This window comes from Polyodon spathula, chromosome 20 (genome assembly GCF_017654505.1).
Source record: "Polyodon spathula isolate WHYD16114869_AA chromosome 20, ASM1765450v1, whole genome shotgun sequence".
Taxonomy (NCBI): domain Eukaryota; kingdom Metazoa; phylum Chordata; class Actinopteri; order Acipenseriformes; family Polyodontidae; genus Polyodon; species Polyodon spathula.
In genome coordinates this window covers 29,625,001-29,645,195 of record NC_054553.1, presented here as the reverse complement: position 1 = coordinate 29,645,195, position 20,195 = coordinate 29,625,001, and the positions used below count along the sequence as shown (strand labels likewise).

General features: G+C 39.2%; 2 protein-coding genes across 4 annotated transcripts; both read left to right on the top strand.

Annotated features, from left to right (window-relative positions):
* The first annotated feature begins 1,476 nt into the window (after positions 1–1,476).
* Positions 1,477–2,059, top strand: si:ch73-256g18.2 (small integral membrane protein 36). Its single transcript, XM_041220862.1, has one exon. The coding sequence runs from the start codon at positions 1,692–1,694 to the stop codon at positions 1,974–1,976; it is 285 nt and encodes a 94-aa protein (XP_041076796.1). The 5' UTR covers positions 1,477–1,691; the 3' UTR covers positions 1,977–2,059.
* Positions 1,980–17,223, top strand: LOC121295803 (monocyte to macrophage differentiation factor-like). 3 transcript variants are annotated; one of them, XM_041220860.1, is made up of 7 exons: positions 1,980–2,099; positions 11,370–11,451; positions 11,655–11,815; positions 11,979–12,053; positions 12,516–12,617; positions 13,422–13,491; positions 14,923–17,223. In XM_041220860.1, the coding sequence occupies exons 1-7, from the start codon at positions 2,062–2,064 to the stop codon at positions 15,124–15,126; spliced, it is 732 nt and encodes a 243-aa protein (XP_041076794.1). In that variant the 5' UTR covers positions 1,980–2,061; the 3' UTR covers positions 15,127–17,223. The 3 variants fall into 3 exon arrangements, with proteins under 3 accessions (XP_041076794.1, XP_041076795.1, XP_041076793.1); XM_041220859.1 differs by lacking the exon at positions 1,980–2,099 and adding an exon at positions 8,931–9,306 and having other exon boundaries at positions 14,923–17,222; XM_041220861.1 differs by lacking the exons at positions 1,980–2,099; positions 13,422–13,491 and adding an exon at positions 8,930–9,306.
* Positions 17,224–20,195: the final 2,972 nt, after the last annotated feature.

Sequence of the window (20,195 nt, the reverse complement as noted above, 5' to 3'; positions counted from 1 at the left end):
TATGTTTCTGTTTCTCTAAAGCACAAGAATATTAAAAAGTCTACACTGATTCTTTCTGTATATATGAGTTTAAAAATAAAAGACTACTGGATGTAAAGACACATTTGCCATTTTGATTATTCCTTTATAAAAGTTTGCCCTACTAAAAGCATAGCAAAGTGTAATAAAACCGAGTAAAAGTATGGTAAGGAATAGGTAAGCATTGCAAAGAATAGCGAGGTATGGTAAAGCCTATTGAAGAACATGGCAGATCAGGGGTAAACTAGGGCAAATGCACAGTATAACCATGGGAAACTTTATACAGTTTAATTAAAGAAACGTCTGTAGAAGTCTACAGTGAAAGTCTGGAGAAGATTCACCGCACTAATCGTGCTCAGACAGATACGATCAATGCACATTTTGAATAAGGTCCCTGAGCAGCTTTATTGTAACAGCAATTTGTTTGCTTGCTAAAGAGAAGAGTTGATCCCTTCATTAAAAAAAGCAGACGTCGTCGGCTAGCACCTTGTAAGGTTAGAAACAAAACAACCCCAAATAATCGAATGAAACTCCCCTTACACCCCCACACCCTGGCAGGACAAAGAGGGCTGATCCTCGACACTAACAAACACTGAGATCAAATGAATGCTCTGTTACAATGTCACCAGCTGTTACCTATTGAACTTGCTGTGGTTGCTGAAAACAGAGTAAAGAAATAGCTTAGTAACACACTTAAATTACATAAAATGCATCTTCCAACAGTGAAGTCTTGGTATAAATCAGTATTTTCTCAGGTCTGACTGGGCCAAATTCAAGATGAAAATTACCAACCTAGTGCTTCGGTAAAGACCAGGAATTTTTTTTAGCAAAACTGAAAATCAGAATCTCTGATCATTGTTCAAGTCCTAGCCACACGCTGGCTAACAAAGGCATTGCAAGCAGCTTCTTTTTCTTTTTTTTTTTTTTAATGGGGTGTCCCTTCATGGGAAGGGGAGGCAGTGCGAGGTTATAACCCTACAGTGTGATCAGGACCCCCACAATATGAGCATCTCTGTACAAGCCAGGACGTCATGCACAGCCTTACTGTTCTTCATGCTGCTTATTATAATCAAGGTGCATGTTTCACGCTTTGTTTTATTAAGCACAACTTGCCATCCCAGTCAGAGGAATCTTTTTTGCCACCCTGCGTGTGCATTGAATTTTTGTGTTCCATATATCATAGTGTCAGAGTTACAGTCCCTTTTGCTCCATGCATACAGTAAACACACACACACACACACGTATATTAAAACACACTGTGTAAAGGTCCATTCTTCAAGCACTGCACATGTTTCATGTATGATTTGGATGGAGGAAGTGGTTGAGCCTTAGAAATGCTGATTTTGGCTGTTTAAATCCTACTTAGTCTGTGCAAAATTAAAAGGGGTGGCTTAAGTTATTAATCTGAGCTGCTTTAATCATCGACAGCAGAACCTCAAGGTTGCAGGAACGGTGGGGGGATTAAAGTATTTTTACCACAAAGCCAACATATCCATTCTGATCTCTGGGAGACGGGGACACTGGCCTGCCGCTCCTCCTCACTCACTCCCTGACTGCCTGGCTTACTCAGTCCCTGGCTTCTCCCTTCTCCACTATGTGCAGGTAGCTGCGGGCTCTTTGTTTGTCGTTTGTTATTGTTTTACTGCACGATGTGAAGATAACATGGGATTCTAATGGAGTTCTACCTGGAAATCGACCCTGTGACTTTGAACCTGATCATCCTGGTTGCCAGCTATGTCATCCTGCTGCTGGTGTTCCTGGTGTCCTGCGTGCTGTACGACTGCAGGGGGAAGGACCCCAGCAAGGAGTATGACTCTGAGCCAGCCCCAGCCACCCAGTCCCCTATCAGGCTGGTGGTGATGCAGAGCTCCCCTGCCACAGCCCGCTGCGGAGAGAAGGTCGTCAGCACGTATGAGGCCTCCACCGACCTCACGGAGAAGAGAAGCACTTTGGTCTAACAGTGACACACTGTGTTTCCACCCCACCCCCTTCCACCCTACCTAGAGAAACTGTTCTGTTTATTTGTTGTTTTTCTTTTCTACAATGTTCACATTCAACCTGCAGAAGACGAGGTTTAAAAGGTAAGTGATTTGCTACACTTCGTTTTCCTATCATGATATATTTATGGATGTGTGTTTGAATTGTTGAAGGCTTGAACTCCTTTATCAAACTGTTTAAAGCAGTATTGTGTTTCAGCAGTCAGTTTAATCTCCACTATTGCTGTCTGTCACATATTGTACATGCCTGATTCCCATTCGGTGTGCTTTAGATTAAGCAGTCAACTTAATCGCACTGTAATCATGTCACTATATCCAGGTGCAAATTTAGTTTAAAAAAACAATATGTAATATATTGCATTAATAAAATAATAAATTGCAATTATTGTAACCCCTCTTGCGATATCAGTGTAGATAACACTCACAGACAAAGGTCAATACAAAAGCACTTCTCGGCCGTAGTTTTTTCAATAAGAACTGCACCTATTTACATGAGGCAATGTCTATTCCTGCGCTTGCTTTACAATTTCATAATTTTAGGATCAATTTGTAAAATGCTTTACAGCATTATAGAGAAATTTCTGTCTAGTTTTGTTATTCTCACTCAAACATTTCTGTCTCTGGTCTGGTTGGTACAACACGGGATCCATTTTCAAAATGAAGAGACAGTCAACTAATCCGCAGTTTAACAGTGCAAGAAAAGAAATCTGCAGCTTTGTGCTGTGCTTTTTAGCCCTCACAGAACTAGAACCCTAACCCTAACAACCCTACACTTCCGGCTCTATTCACACAACTTTAAGGACCGTTTTAAGGAATGCTTTATTTTTGAAGGGCTGTTTTTTTAAAGTATGTGGTTAGGTTAAGCAGTGGAAACTTGATTAAAGGAGGCACAAACAATCAGATCTTTGCGCCTGTGCTGAAAGGAACACACTGTCCAGTGCAGAGAACACTGGGGGGACCAACATGGAACAATTGTACAGTATACCGAACGTTTTCCATTTGAAACTGCCCGCCGACACGTCACCTCAGGGTTCTGTAGCTGACCTCAAAGCACTGGTAATTCATTCTCATATACCCTGTCTTGTAGCCCGATAATTTTCCAGAGAAGTATGCTCTGCTAAGGACTAAACTGTGCAATTCACCCTGTCCCTGGGAAAGACCAGCAACAGATACAATTGCTTCTACTGCTTCTGTTCTATGGAAAAGGGTGCAACCAAATTGATTCCTTTTGATTGTGTGTCACCTGGAATGCATGAGCAACAAGGTGGAGCTTCATGTGGGATACGACTCCAAAAGAGGTTAGAATGCAGTGTTTCTAACGGCCGTCGTGACCAGGGGGATTCTTTAGCCTGAACCCATACTTGAGCTCAGAGTCGAGGTTGCTTATTCACTGGGACTGATAAGATAAAGTTTACAGCATGCTAGGAACTTGATTATTGTGGGATTCTGCTGGTGGCTGTGTAGTTACAATGCAGTTACATGTTTGTAATTAAAACATTTTAAGCACTCGCTATTGACGGCTTTTGCAGTTGCACTGTGTATTTACACAATTTGTGTATTTCCGACATTATCACTGCACTTACAAAGACGCTTTAGACACTTTTGGTTCAAAACATTTGTCAAAATGTCTAATTTGGTTTCTTTTTAGTATTACTCAATATCTCATGATAGGATGCACAGTAAATGATAAGGGTCTAGATATTCAAAAGGTAATGCAATTCAAAATAATAATAGCCTAGTCGACTGTAGCAGCTGGGACTGGATTGTCCTGTATTAAAATGGCAATTCTCTTACTGATCACATGCTGTGATGCTACAATGAATTGCATTATTAACACAGTCCATCCAGCTGGCCAGTATGACCTCAACAGCCTCATTCCTGCATACCCAGAGAATTTGCCTTCTGATCTCCATTTATCACCAGTCAAGATTTGTGTTCCGGTGTCAACACACTAAGACAATGCCTTCAAAGGGTGCCCTTGCTATCAGGCTATAATTAGTTTTCTGGGGAAAACAGTACATTACAAATAATGCTATTCTGGTCGTAAACATTTTTGCAACAGCGTTATTTCACAAAGTCGGTTGTACAGTGTACAAAATCATTAAGACAAAACAGAGCCTGGCATTCCCATCAAGAACTGAATTGCATTACACAGCTGCTAACTCCTCTATTAAATGACTTGACTAATGAGCTTCGAATTTGATTGTGCAGGGTCATTATTGTTTCCCACAAAGTCACATCCTTTCCACTTGACCAATCGCTATGGTTTACAAACACAGTCAATTCCATTTCCTTTTTAAAATCGATTCCCATTCTCTTCTAATCAATTCCAACACATCATTGATCACAATTGCAACGGGCAGCATTCTGTTAAAATGAGCTTCTCACAGTGGCAACACATTACTAACATTGAAATCACTGTTATTCAATTAAACTGGCTTCAAATGACCAACCCCAACAATTATTGTCTCTAAAATATCAATTCCTTCGAAGGACTTGGGAATTGATTTAAACAAGGAATTCGAACTGGAGTTGACCTTCCAATGTTCTAAGGGCAATGTGACCCGCATATCAGGAAGTCGATTTTTAGATGTAACCCTGTGCCTCAAGCCAATGAAAGAGGAGGCTCTGGAAACAGAAGCAGGTAGAGCAACACACCATTAGATCAGATCAATTATAACCCATCCAAATCTCACATATAGATTACATTCTCCAGGGATCGGGGATGAACAATCGCATTCCAGATTGAAAAAGAATTGCAGCATAATTACCCTCAATTCCCTTATTAATTATACAGCTCCAGGAAGCAAAGCGCTTGCAGTGCCTCATGAGGGAGTGAAATCATGTGCCTGTGTTCACACTGGGAACAACACTGTGGCTTGGCAGAAGGCTACATGAAATGGCTGGGTTACACCCACACAGCAGACTGTACTGTGTGTTGAGCCAGGTCTAAATGTTGTGATACTATGACAGTGCTGCTAACCAAAGTAGAACAGGCTCTTAATGCTTTTCAATATACGAAGGGCATGACACTTCTCCTTACCATACCTCCCATCAGGGGGCCTGGGAAAAGAGTCTGCTTGAGATTCTCTTATGGCGAATACAAAATTAGCTTTCTCTCCTTCTGACTAAAATTACAGTTTGATTTCATACCGCTTGTCAAGGTTCATCCATTTAAAAAAAAACCCAATCAAAGGCAATGCAGATGTTGGCACTAAAATAACAGTACTAAGGGATCAAAGGGGGGAAGAGGAGCACAGGGGCTATGGTGTGAACCATTAATGGATGGTGCCACAGTGGTAGCATGTTGCATCTATTGCATTACAATGGTATGACATCAATACCAGGCAGTGTGCTGTTCTATTAGTACCTTGCTGCACATCTACGTCCTTTGTGCTGCTCTTGCTAGTGGTCTGCTAAGGGTGCTGCTGTGGTTCTTCACACACACACACACACACACACACACACACACACACACACACACACACACACACACACACACACACGCACTACAAGCAATTTGAAATTACCATAAAGATGAATACTAAGAATTTAGGATTCACTTGCAGCATAGAACATGCAGGAGGTAAAGTGTCCTGTTGCAGCCTTTGTGAAATGTGGTATTTCAATACAGCAGGGTAGGGTATGTAGCTGCTTCACACATATCTTTCCAGTAATACTCTGGCATCTAATCATCGCAGCCTTCTGGAAAATATTTTTGGTGCTAGCTAGGGCTACCCCTGCTGTGCTCTGTAACCGTGCACCGGGCATTCTCCAAAGCATGTGGCGCTGAGCTGTTTCTGCAATCAGCTGACGAGCATCCGCCAAATGAGTCTAGACAGGACAACATTGTCAGACAAACCAGGCTTGCTGTCCTCTCACCTTGCAGAACAAACCGACGCACTGCAATGCTTGGGTGTGCCCCGAGGACATCACCAATCCATGTGATTAGATCTAAAAGTTAAACATCTTAAATTATTTTAATCAGTCAAGGATTTCTCACCCATGCCTGTGTTCCCAAGAGTAACTGACATTTGCATAATTATCCACGATCAAGTACTGAACTGAACCCGATGAGTTACCTGTTTCACTTCCACTATTTCCGGTTGCTTGGTGCTGATGCTTGTTTAGTTTATTTAAAGGTTGCATGAATTGCAGCTCAATCAACAAAACTAGCAGGTTTATCACCAGCCTATCATAATCTACGCTTTCTTCAAATATTTGGCCACTGTGGTTTTACAGGTGTTTATTTAATATTGTAACCCGTGTTCGCGTCAGAGAAAATGTTAGTAGCTGTGTTTAATGGGTAAGATAACTAGTGTTGGATCGTCACGTCTTTCACAGCATCCAGGAGCCTGCTTCTTGTTTGGTAAATAAATACGATTTTAAAAAATTAATAAAAATAAATAAATACAAAAAAAAATGGTTTCACCCGAGCCAAAGTGGAATTAAGAAAGTAATAAGGACCATGTTCTCATACAAACAAAGCCTTTACATTCATAAAGTTATCTCTTGGTATGCTTGCCCTTTCCTCACACTCAGCGCAGGTTACCGTGACATTGAAAGTGACTGGCATTCTTCAGTTTGCATAACATGCCCTTTATCTGGCTTGTGAGGTCACAAGGTACAGTAGGTAGATGTCAACACACCGTCGTGTTTTCTGTCAACACTGTTCAACCTGCATTCATTTCTGGACTCTCCGGGACACTTTGCGTGTGCGTGTTTGTAAGTCTTGTGCTGTTTGCTTACAAGTGAAAGCCCCCCCCCCCCCATTCTTGTCTGTAGGTGCAGATTATTTGTGCAACGCTGGTCAGCGACTGGGTTATTGGTTTATTACAATGTAAACAGGGAAGCAAAGCTTTTGGGCATGTCAAAGATATATTTCATCCCAACATCATTTATTAAGTATTTCATTTCTTACCTGTTTAGGTTCGTATGATGTGTGTTCTTTAATATGATTTATTGCTGTTTCTGCTTGGATCAGTAATTTACCAGGATTAGTACAACAGCAGCAAGCAATTCTTTTGTCCAAAAGCTACATTTCTGAAGTGAGGTGGTTTCGATAATGACCACTAGGGGCATGCAATTGATTTCTGCCCCCTTCTACAACTCTGGCAATACTAGGTTAGCATGTGGGAAATCTCTTTTAGGGGTGGTTTTATGAAGTAGTTTTTGCATGAAAGTGGTTCTTCCATAGTATATTAGACCTGTACCTGTTACTCTGCAATTTACCATTCCTTTCCAAGCTGTATACTATGCATTCATTGAGCTCTATCATGGATGTTTTTACAATGTTTGACCATACTTATCTGTGATCTCTTTTGCATCATTTGAAAGTGATTATAGAAGAAGTTCAGTAAGAGCCAGGTCATGGATAAAAGAGCAGACTTCTGTACTCGCAAATGAAAAAAGTAATTCACACAGATTATCATTTGAATACAAATTCATTTTTTCTTTATGTAAAAATGAATTGAATGAAAACAATGATGATAAAGGTCAGTATGGGTATTACAATGGAATCCCGATGCTATTCTATTATTAATATTTTAATAGGGAACATTCTAAAACACTTCCAAAAAATAAATAAATCAAAACTCCAAAATGTATCAGAGTGTGCCCCTTCTGCTCTGCAGCATGCAGAGGTCCTCTCCTCTACCCAGACCAGCAGATTTCCTTTCTGACATGACTCTGTGCTCCACAAACCTGCCAGACAGGAAGCTATTGTTATTTACAGTGCATTAGGAAATGAAGAACAAGGAGACTCCCAACACACCAATCCAAACTTGAACTTGCGCGTCTTTTTTCACTTTTGTTTTTGGCTTGAGTGCAGAGGTTATGCAGGTTTAACAAGAGATGGGACATATATGTTCAGGCAGAAAACTTATAGACAATGTTCCCTGCTTAAAAACACAGGAGAGAGGGTAGTCTTAAAACAAGATGCAAGTCATTGCAAGTAGGCAAATTAGCCAAGAATCAAACCCCTCCATAACTGTTTATTCCAATATAACAAACTGAAATTGCAGTGATGGGTTCTTTTAACTGGGGACAACCACAACCAGACCTGTGTGTCATTGCTTACAAAGACAATTCAGCTGCATCTCCTTAAGCCTCTTTCGTACAGGAACGGATCGTCTTGGAGGTTTGCCCTTGCATGTAAAAGCTTACCCAACCCTGCAGTGAAAAGCATGCTGTAGCCTGTTACACATTTCAAACGCGGCATCAGAATGGTGAACTCCCAGACTCCCAGTGACACTGGAACGATTTTTAAAGTGGGGGTGCTGAAAGCCATTAGACAAAACTGTAACCCCTGTATATGATGGAAGCCATGCAAAGCCAGGGGGTGCTACTTCACCCCCAGCACCCCTAGTTCCAGAGCCCCTGTTTACCCTCATAGATAATCTGTGTGTTTGAGACACCTCACCTAACAAAGGAAAGTTGTATTTTACTGAAAACAGCCTGAATTAAAAGCTTAAGAACAAAAAAAAAAAAAACGTGCTTAATTAAAATGCACGTTTACCACCTGGATAAATGCGTTACAGCAAATCAAGATGGCAGGTACTGGGTGTTAGCCACTATTGCATACCAGTACAAGCCTGATACACCTTTCTATAATGAACGGAACAGTACAGGTTTACCTACACGGTCGTGCCAGCCATGCACGGTGCATTAAACTCCTTTTGTGTCCCAAATCTGGGGGAGTGTTTTAATATTTTAGAATTTTACTGACAAAGGGTGACTTGAAACGTGGTAGCATCAGAGCTGCAATAAAATAAACGAATCACATGCAATCGTCCTGCGTTCATTCTTTAAAAAAAAAAGAAAGAACTTAACCTAGCGTGGCAAGAGACAGCGTGATCTGTAGCAGGGCCTGGCGGTCAGATCTGAGATGCAGCGCGGCTTGCTGTGGAGCCTTGTCTGTCACGTGACGGGTAGTGTGGCTCGCTGGATGTGAATGGAGACGCTGTAGCTGCGGGAGGGGGCGGCTTGCAGGCGGGTTATCTCCAAATGTTAGCCAACGAGGTGGTCAAAAACTCGCATCAGCAACCGGACCCGTGTCAAAATGAGACCACAGTTTAAAACAATGCATGTTGAGGTATTTAGGAGAGCGTGTGCAGGGGGGTGTTGATGTGACAGACTGAACGGGTGGTCGATGCGCGAAAGGCCTGTTATTTCCTCGTTTTCAACATCAGCAATACAGTACTGAAGCGCCGGATTACATGCAACATTACAGGCGTTTCTTTTCTTTCTCGGCGGGTCATTGCAAAATGAAGCGGGTTAACAGTTTTCAGAGGTAAGCCAGTCCCAGGCTTTTTAAGTTTAGCTTTCAAAGTTTGCTTAAAGTTTTATAAGGTGATCCGAGAAAATCTTGAGTTTTGTGCTTATTACCTTATGCATTTGCACAAATATAATTGGATGAATTGTTATTATTATTATTATTATTACAATTATTACGCTATTCGTATTTTAATGCTTGATTAACTACTTTTGTTTGCCTGCTATTTTACTACATTTTTTTTAAATAGCCTTATTTAATGAATGAGAAAAAAAGTGACTTATTACATACTACATAGTTATGTTCATGTTGTGAATCTGTAACATCAGTTGCAAGTCATTTCCCGGTAGGACTGTTCACTTCTCCATTGCTGGCAGACTGCATGGTTTCATTTAAGTGAATAGCAACACATATTCAATACTGTCCTTCCAAAGACACTGAGTATTGATGTAGGGCGTCACAGTCAGGCGAATAGTGTGTGTGTGCTTTTTCTGCATGTGGGTTGTCAGTATTTGATTAAATCTAGTAGCACAGTGAATGAAATCTGAGGGGATGCAAATGTGTGCATGCATGATTTCAGAAGAATGTACTGAGTGGTTTACATATTGCAGAATTTTTGTTTTAATTTGTAGTGTTTGCCCTCTTCACCCTTGAGAGCCTTCAGTCTCCTGCCCATACCCCTGTGTGATCTCTGTTGTGCCAGGGTTCTGTGGCCATGGCATTTGCAGAACAAAGGGCATCTATAGTGCCACGATGGCAGTCTATGCGGTGCTGTCCATGCAATGAGGCTTACAGTCACAGTGCACATTGCTGTTGGGGAATTTTTCCTATCAAGCACTACAACCCAATAATGCTAATACAACCTCTACAGTACTGTATCTATGCACACAGTCAAGTACTGCTGAAAACTAGGGGGGAGAACAGCAGGAAACCAAGTAGGCATATGTTTACAGCAGCATTTGGAGTTTCACCTGTTGATTTTATACATTTAATATAAAAAAATCACATTTGCGATTGGAGACTGCTGAATGATCCCAGTAGGACAATTTGTCTATGTTCACTCTCGGTACAAAGGAAAAGGTAACTGATTTGGCTGTAATTCTGGTGGTGTTCAGATGATGCCGTACTGTAAAGGCGGCACTGTCGTACCTCTCACGCCACTGTACTGTAGTAGCACTTCATGTTGTCATTGATGTTGCTCTGTCCCTGATATTATGCCCTGAACAGGATGAGGCAGAGGGCAATTCAGATCAAAATGTGTGCACACACGGAACGGCAGTGCTGTTTAATAATACCAGGGCACAGTCACAAAGTCATGTCCCCAAAAGCGTCACTGCCATCAAGGAGGAAGAAAACACCCACTGAAGTTACAAAACCACACAGTACAACAGAAACAACCCAGAAAGTCAGTGCAGCGGCTCGATGGTGCTCTTAACGTGTATATTTCTTCTCTTTCTGGAGTTAACAGCCAGTGTTCCCTTTTTTTTGGGGGGGGGGGGTAATTACTAAATCAAATCAGCAAGCCGTGGTGGTGTTTCGTCAGAGAGTGCATCATGGAAACTACATACAGATGGGTAGGGGAGGGGAATTGAACCATTGTCGCTTCAATAGGATGCTCTTGGTTAAAAGGAAGTTAATCTAAAGAAGACCTGACTAAGTTTCCTCGCATAACGTCGCATTTTGTAGTTGTGAATTGGTCTTCAGTGTTTCTGGCAGCATTAAGTGTGCTTCATGATAGGAGGGTAACAAAAAAAAAACACTTGCAAACATTTTCAGACCCTGTAAACTAACTTGGCAAGATTTTTGTCACAACACTGTACACATCATCCTTTATTTTTTTCATCTGGCAACAGATTAATTGATTATAACTAGAAGTAAATCGATTGGAGTTGACGATCAAAAAATGAAACGTAAACGAATAAACACGCCACTGGAGTCAAAAGCAGACACCCATGTTTGACATGACTCGAAAACCAGTAAAGGCAATTCACTGTAATCACCTGCTATCACAATAAGCAAGCTGTGTGTTGTGCTGTGCTGTATTTGCAGTTCTGAATTTGGTTGCCTCTTTGATTTCTCAGGTTCATGAACTCTCGAGCTGCAGCTAACTGCCGCTACCAGCCCACTGGTTATGAACATGCTGCTAATTGCTACACGCATGCGGTAAGTCCTGGGAGCGCTTGCGTTTGTAGAGGCATATGATGCTCTAGGTAGGGTGACCATGTGGCGCCCGGTTCACTGCAGTGCATTCTGGTACTTGTAGTCTGTGTGAGACAAAACTCTAAATCAAGGACTCACTTTGAATACCTCTTAAAAATTCCTTTTATATAGATAAATGGGACACTTTTCCTCTCCTCCCTGTTTAGTTCCTCATAGTACCTGCTTTCGTGGGCATGACCCTGCTCTATCGCCTCTCGGATGACAGCTGGAAGAAGATCACAGCCTGGATTTATGGCATGGGTCTCTGCACGCTGTTCCTTGTGTCCACGGTGTTCCATATCATATCATGGAAAAAGAGCCACATGAGGTCAGTGGAGTCAGAATTGTATTTTTATTTATGTAGAGCAAAAAAAAAAACACACACTGCACTAAGGTAGATTCCCATCCGGTGAAAAATTATTTATAAGTTCCTCACTGGTTCGTCCTTTAATGATGTGTATGTTTCTCCTCCCATTGCTGTCGTTCTGCAGAAGTGTGGAGCATTGCTTTCACATGTGTGACAGGATGGTCATCTATTTCTTCATTGCTGCCTCCTATGCACCATGGTAAGTTTAACATGCTTTACTTCTATAGGAATATATAACGCAAGACCGTGAGCGCACAGATTGAAGCATGGTGGTCACAGCGTATCAAACAGCGGTATCTTGTTGAAAAATGTTTTTTTCCATATGTAATCATAACAACACCAGATTGAAGTATACATTTGACCCCGACCTTGTTGTACTTAGCTTCTGACTTGACTCTTCCACAGCACAGCATGCCCATTCTGTATTGTACTCAGTGTCTGACTTGACTCTTCCACAGCACAGCATGCCCATTCTGTATTGTACTCAGTGTCTGACTTGACTCTTCCACAGCACAGCATGCCCAGTCTGTATTGTACTCAGTGTCTGACTTGACTCTTCCACAGCACAGCATGCCCATTCTGTATTGTACTCAGTGTCTGACTTGACTCTTCCACAGCACAGCATGCCCATTCTGTATTGTACTATGTGACTATTTTGCAGGCTGAACCTTCGTGAACTTGGACCTTTAGCTTCACACATGCGATGGTTTATCTGGCTGATGGCAGCTGGAGGAACAATTTTTGTGTTTATGTACCATGAAAAGTAAGACCCCATTTTACTGCTTTGCGATACCCTTTTATAGTTTTGTTATTCAGTAGTTTAGTGATACATGGCCAAGCTGTACCTGAGTCACAGATTAACCATTTTATTTGAATAGTTATTTATGTTTTTTGATGAAGATAATGGATATTTTTATTAATGAAAAAAAAAAAATTAAAAATACATATTTTGAATGTTAATATGCAAATGTATCAATTTGAAAACGTTTTATGAATGTGACTGGCTATGCATTTGAATGTATGTCCTGTGACTGAAGTAGGTCTTATACTCCTGTACTACTAGACAGAGTATAAAAAAAAAAAGTTAATTATAATGCCATGTGAGTTTTATTGATGTATGATTTCACCTTGTTTTCATCGTCAATAAACTGTATTTCTGTGGGTGTGTGTATATATGGAGTGTTTCATAAGTCCCAGCATAGTGCTGTTTTAGTTGGGTCATCACAAATCTGCGTTTGAGAAACCACCATAGTTGCGGTGTTATAGCGCCCCAAATTCATGATTTGAGAAGTATACCATTGCAGGGCGTATTATTAGTATTTTAATAACCATGACAATTTAAAGCGATCGTCCTGATTTTAAAATGAATATGATTTATAATGACATGTGCACAGCCTTGCTTTTGTCCTGGGACTGATGGATGCTCTGTGTATCAACGTCACATGTTGCACAGTGTTTATATTGGCTGGTGCAGATATGTATTGATCTGTGTGTTTATGGCATGCCTGTTGTGTTCTTCTTAACTGACAGTTAGTTCAGATATTGAAAGTGTGTTGTTTGTTTATAGGTATAAGCTTGTTGAGCTGCTCTTCTATCTAACAATGGGTTTTTTTCCTGCTTTGGTTGTGATGTCAATGGTATTGTATGCTTTTGATTTTATTCTTCAGTTACAATGTGATTTTGTCTTTATTTATTTTTCATGTTGCAGAAGTTTAGGACCATACTGGGCTATATTTATTATGCATTTACCACATTATTTTGTGTGTTTTTTTCTTTCTAAAAAGAAAATGAACGATTACTGTTACATCTTCACATGAACAATTCGTTTAAGATCTCCTGCATGCTTCTCGGTAGTTTCCTGATAATTCTGCAACGTTCCTACAGCTGTGGTGAAAGGTTTTGCATCGCCTAGAATTTTTGGATCGAGACAATAAATAAAATAAAAACAGACAGCTATGTGAACATAATTTAGATCTTTTAATTAACATCATGTAATCCAAGAGACTACAAAATGATATCGCAAAAGTCTACCGGGAGTCATAATAGTCCTACAGTGGTATTTCATGTTAGATTTCAAAGTGTCACATTTTTCAATGTGTCAGTTTTTCGTTAAGTACATGGAAAACTACAAAGTGGTGTGTAATTCAACATGTTAACGTAACATTATTCAGCAGGTTTCATTCGACTTTATGAAGCAAAATTAGTTAATTCTGCATAGTGATGCAAAACTTTTGGCCACAGCTGTAGTTTGTTTTCACTGTTACAAAAATTTCTGCATTCTGGTGGGTAAATGTTTAGCAATGTATCAATGGGGAGAGCTGTGGTTTGGTTTTGTGTTTAAACAGACATCTTTGTTAAGACTTGAAGATAATCAAATACTACAGTAAACAGTGGGGAAAAATAATAAGTTATGCATGTCATATATATATATATATATAAAAATTGGTTTCATTTTGTGATTGCAGGGCTCTACAAAAAAAAAAAAAAAAAAAAACAACCTAAAAGTAAATCAATATATGTTCAATAATGTTAAAAAGGAAATAAAAGGGAAAGTTTAGGTTAACAGAAATGTTGCCAGTGTTTTTAAACTGGATGTGTTTAGGGCTTGCAGTAAAGTATAGTTAGGTGTTAGCGCTTCCTTATTGTTACTACAGTGACTGGATAAGAGGGCATGTACTAGTAGTTAAGGAGAGTGAGGATTGAAAATAAGTGAATGAAGCAGAAACCCTGAACCGTTTCCTCCATAAAGGCGGCTAACTTGTTTAGTTTTGCTTTCATGTTTTGTATAGGGCCTTTTTTTCCCTTCCAGTTTTAGAAATGTATACAGTACTGTAGTGTGCCAAGCTGAATGTCTGCTGTAGCCCATACATTGTAACAACACTCCAGTGCAGTTTTCCAAATGCATAATTTATATATATATATATATATATATATATATATATATATATAATAATATATATATATATATATATATATTAAATAATATAATTTAGTTGTATAATTTGTTGTTGTCAGAAGCAGTATTATTTAATTCTATTCACATTGCTCTTGTTTTTCAATTTGCACAGAATAACACAGAGGGGCTTCAGGAGCTGGCTTGGGGAGGTTTGCTCTACTGCTTCGGAGTGGTTTTCTTCAAGAGTGACGGGCTCATTCCCTTTGCACACGCTATCTGGCATGTCTTTGTAGCAATCGCAGCGGCTGTACATTACTATGCCATTTGGAAATATCTGTACAAAAGCCCTTTAACAGACCTCATCAGAGATTTATGAAAAGTTCCAGTTGCATTGCGTGACTTTCTTCTTTTATAAAGATGAAGATCTCCCATTCCCCTTTTCTACTGTGAACGTTGTTTTCCATACAGTGGGCAGCATTGCAATTTTCCCCAGGTACCACATGGCTAAATCACACGGTAACTTGAAGCAAGTCATTTTCTACCACGTTTATCCCGCGGTGCAGCTTGACATGTCAACTCAATACTTCGTTCTTCTAGCAGTGCACGCCAGAGGGCTTTTAGGAATGCACTTGGCTATATACCGTTCAGGTTTGTTTAATCTCTTAGGGACTGTATTTTTAAATGATTGTTTTTCATTGTCATCAAGGCTTTTAATGTACTGATTAGGATAGACTGTATTAACAGGGTTACTGGTTTTACTGGGAAACTTTTCCCAGGGACCCACTGTATCTACAGTAAGGATGTAGCACCGTGTCTGATATTAGACTATTCAAACCAACACTGCTTCAGGTGTTTTTACAGTGGAATGAAAATTAGCAGGGTTGTAAAAACAAATTCTATACATCTTTATCGAAGTACATTGTGTGTAAAAAGTTGGAAAGAAAATAAGTAATGTTCAAGCATAAGAAATTCATGTTCGTTCCAGCACTAACGAAATTGGACTCAAACACTCTTAGGCTGAAAAGGCATAACCAGCAGCCAAAAGTTTACAGAGGTCACATGACACGTGCATTGTTTACTGTTTTATAAACATCACGGGTTTGTCGTTTTTAGAGCTGTTTCTACGAGCAATGATACGCAGTGCCGATAAGTTGACTTTTTTTTGTACAACATTTTAAATTGTTCTAATGAAATGCTAACAAAGGTGACGTTTAACCTTATTGAGTATAAAAGTCTCTAGGATTGAATTGTTAAATGAAAAACATATAAAAAGCTTATTTTTTTCTTTCCCATTGGAAAGATATGATTTAAAAACTTTTTTTTAAATAAATTGCAGTTACTGAAGCTTTGTTAACATTAACATGCACGTCTACAGAACAGATTCCTGAGAACAGAAAGGCTGGGAGACACATTCCATGTGCAAACAGTCTATCTTTCCAAACCACTTTTGTCTGTGTTTGGATAAAAGGTTTTGTTTATTATTACTGCTGTTATAGTATACCGGATCAGTATTGAAACAGGTGTCTCTGGAAAGTTACGCGCGTGGTTATTAGAAACAGTTATAGGAAAGATTTCCAATTGACTGCTAATGGGTGAGGCCAGGCGGGAGGACAGGGGTACTGTCTTGGGACTGGTGTTAATGTTTTAATTCCACCTAAAATGTACACATTTTGGTATGTCTTTACTATAAGTGTTGGTAATTCAGATGCGTTATAAACTAAATCACAAAGCTTTAGAGTTTTATTAAAGGGGTGTCTTATTCGTGCACAGGATCGCAAGGTTATTTTGATAAATATTCACACTGATGTACAGAATACAATAATGCAGTGCTAATGGTTTCATAATTAAAATAGTAAATAGTAGAATTATTGTATGTCGGTAGTTATTGAGTACTTGTGTTAGCAAAGACATTGTGCAAATGGGCTTTTGTGTGAATGATGCAACATTAAACTGATGCCAGCAGTCGTCTGGTGATATTCTTTCCAATGACTGTAAGCAAGATGTGTTTGCAGTATTACAGGTGCTTGACGAGGGAGAAATGCATTTGTATTGCTTTTCCCCCCTTAATGTATTCCTCATTTTCTGAGGTGATTATTTGCCACTTGTTCAGCAGATCATGGATATCGAGCAGGGTCTGCTCCACTATGAGAACTCTGCAGTAGTGTCACCGGGAGATGAACCCCGCCTCCTCAGTATAGCTAGCCTATGCAGATCATTCAAACCCTTTGGTGCCATGGTCTCCAATATCTGACAGGGAAGCCAGTTGTTATTTTGAATCTAGAATCTGTTCAACCAAATTCTAAACTCCTAAATAAAATAAAAAAATACATATTTTGGGTGTTTGTTTTGGATTCCTGGCTCTGGAATTCAGATAGTAGCGTTAGTGGAACACATCACAGGCATCTAAGGGTTAAATGCATTTTGTTTTTTGAAGAACAAATAAAATAAACAATACTTTTTAAAAAAAATTGTCTGATTTTGTTTACATAAGTGTATTATTATTATTATTATTATTATTATTATTAGCATAAAGAATTGTTGATTTTATTTGTTCTTCAAAAAAAACTGATGACACTGCTATACGCCTGTGCAGTTTAAACAAAGTATTATAGCGCTTCTGCAATCTCAGTGATACAGTAATGCAGACTGTCTTGTATTAGAATTCTTCCATCATTTGTCAGGCTTGTGAAAGTGTGTTGTAAACCATTGGTTTAGTCTTTCAATATATAGCTTCTGCCTTCTTTGAACAGAATGTAATTGAGTATTTTCTGTGAGTAACAATTCCTGTATCTGTGTTTTGTAGTTTTGGATTTTTTTGTTCTCAGCCTTGTCACATTTCCCTGCCTCATTTTTAATACTGCATCTTTTGTTTTAAACCTGTTATATTTAGCTGTGTTATTTGCCATTCAGTTTCTGCATCAAACATGAGCATTAATACAACAGTTTAAAAAAATGGAAAAAGAGGTTGTTTTATTTTATCACCTGTTTGGGTGGGGGCTGGAGACTTGAACCAAAGTTTCAAATGAGACGGCTGAAATTGAAGTTCTTCAAATGAGTGGGTCTCACTGCAGACGGGTGAGAGTTGGTATGTCTGCATGCCTTGTGTGACATTCAAGGACATTCAAACTGACTTTACTGTAAGTTTCTGTTGATCTCATTTGCTTCTGTGCAATCAGTGGTCTGCTATAGATAAAAAAAAAAAAAGAGCACCTGATCAGCTCGCGTTGTTCAGACTCACTCCAATGGGCAAGTGGCAGTGATGTTGTAAAATCAGTTTTTCACCACTGCATGCAATCTTGTACAGTGCTATCTCAGTTACATAACAGGTATACTATTTTGCCCTAGATCTGAGTAAACCCCCACCCCACAAATACTCTCCATTCAAAGTACTGGTAAAATGGGCAGTTTTGCTGATTTAAGATCGCAGGATTAAGTGCAACATGCAAATGAATAATGAAGAAAGCAAGCTATTGAATAGGACACATACATGCTATTAGATTGGATTAGCTTACAGGAAATTGTTCTGTCGCTCCGCTGTCCTCAAAACACCAATCTAAGCCATCGGACGAACCATTAACAATACTGTAACATTAACTGCTTGCATAGCCATATACTGCTTCAGTAGTCACATGTCTGCTAAGGGTTAGTCTAAGAGGTTCTACTCTTGATCGTTTGCAAAGAGAATAGTATAAAACTTTTTAGCGGTAACATTTTTTTTGCATTCAAGTTATGCAAAATTAAATTATGCATCTGTAGTTAGTCAACTAATGCAAAATAATGTATTTATAATATTATGCATCCTCTGCACAACAAACACCTACAAATTTTAACCTAAAGATGTAATAAATCAAACAGACTCAGGAGGGCGCCATTTGCATTAAACAAAGGATTTGCATGTGGTAACACAGCTATATTGCACATTAGTGTTACGCGCACCGGACTGCTGAGGCTTGCTCTGATAATGTGTGTGCTCTTGGGAAGTTTAACACAGCATACTTTGCTGTGGATTTTATCAGCTGGAAACCAATGAAAGACTAAAGCATTTGTCATCATTGCGCTCCCCCTTGTGGACGATCCTGCACGTTACAATACTAAAGATTTGCTGCACAGGTACCTCAGAATTTGGTTATTTTGTGGTACGTGTTTAAAACGTGGTACACCGTGTAACGCATTTGCTCGGCCGTGCACAAATTATTTTAGCTCTGATTACAAGGAAATTACCATTTGAAACAGGTATGGAGTACTGCCTTTAGCACTTAAAGTTATTTTTCAATGTAATTATGTCACTAAGTCAACAAATCAGGTTATGTAAAATTGTAAACATACATACGGTTTGTGGGTGAGCTACAGTCTGTCTTGCTCATAGTGATATGTGAAGTGGTCAATCACAGCACTGGCAGCGTGCCACTTCCTAGCCCTACACCACTAGTATTTATTCACCATTTAACTGAAATGCATTGATATTAAACCAGTTATGTTTTTTCTATGTACAGCATGAAACGTATGCATAACGTCATATCTTTTTGGAATTTGCATGATATTAATGATCATGTCATACTGTTAATATAATTACTTTTTTTTTTATATAAGTTTTGAAAAAGGGGAGGTTACAGTAGGAAGTGAAATATAATTGCCAAGGCTGAAACAGATAGAAGTGTGAATTTTTAACCCTAGTTGGTACAATCAACGCTGAAGGCTTTCTTGACAACCGTCATTTGTACAGTAAAAAAATGTTATCTGGTGAGCGAATTCTGCATGTATCATACTGCATGTTTTTACATACATTAGGGTAATCTTTTTTAGAGATTTCAAAACCATGCATTTACATTAAAAAAATGTATAAAAACACACAATTAGTAAAGTTCAGCAAATTAACTCTTAATAAGAGTCTGAGCCGCCACAGCAGCAGCAAGTTTCAACCAGCAATCATCGCGCCTCGGATTTACTTCATAGACTGCGATACTGCCAGCATTGAACTGAGCAGAGAACGGAGATACAAATAAAGGGGATAGAAGGCTAGCCCACTCCAAGATCTGACCTACCACAAGATAGTGACCACACAAAATATGAACAAAACACATAAAATGGTGAGGGAACACAAAGGACATGTACATTTACATATAATTGTGCAACCGCACATCTAACACACAATAACACAAATAACACCATTAAAACGCTACTATGTGCAAACAGCCCCCCAATGGATTCTGCGATTCCAGTTTTAACGTAATTAGATGTAATATCTGTGGTATTTAACCATCAACGCTACCCGTGTTTTTTTAAAAGAAGTGTGGTCTGTTAAAACAAAGGAAAATATCTGTTTTTACTTTTTTTTAATGTAAATGTTCTATAGAAATAAACATCTTTTCTTATTTTTAGTATGAAGGTAATTTGCTGTTACATTTAAGGTAAATTGTCATTTTATAAGAGAAGGCAATTTACCTG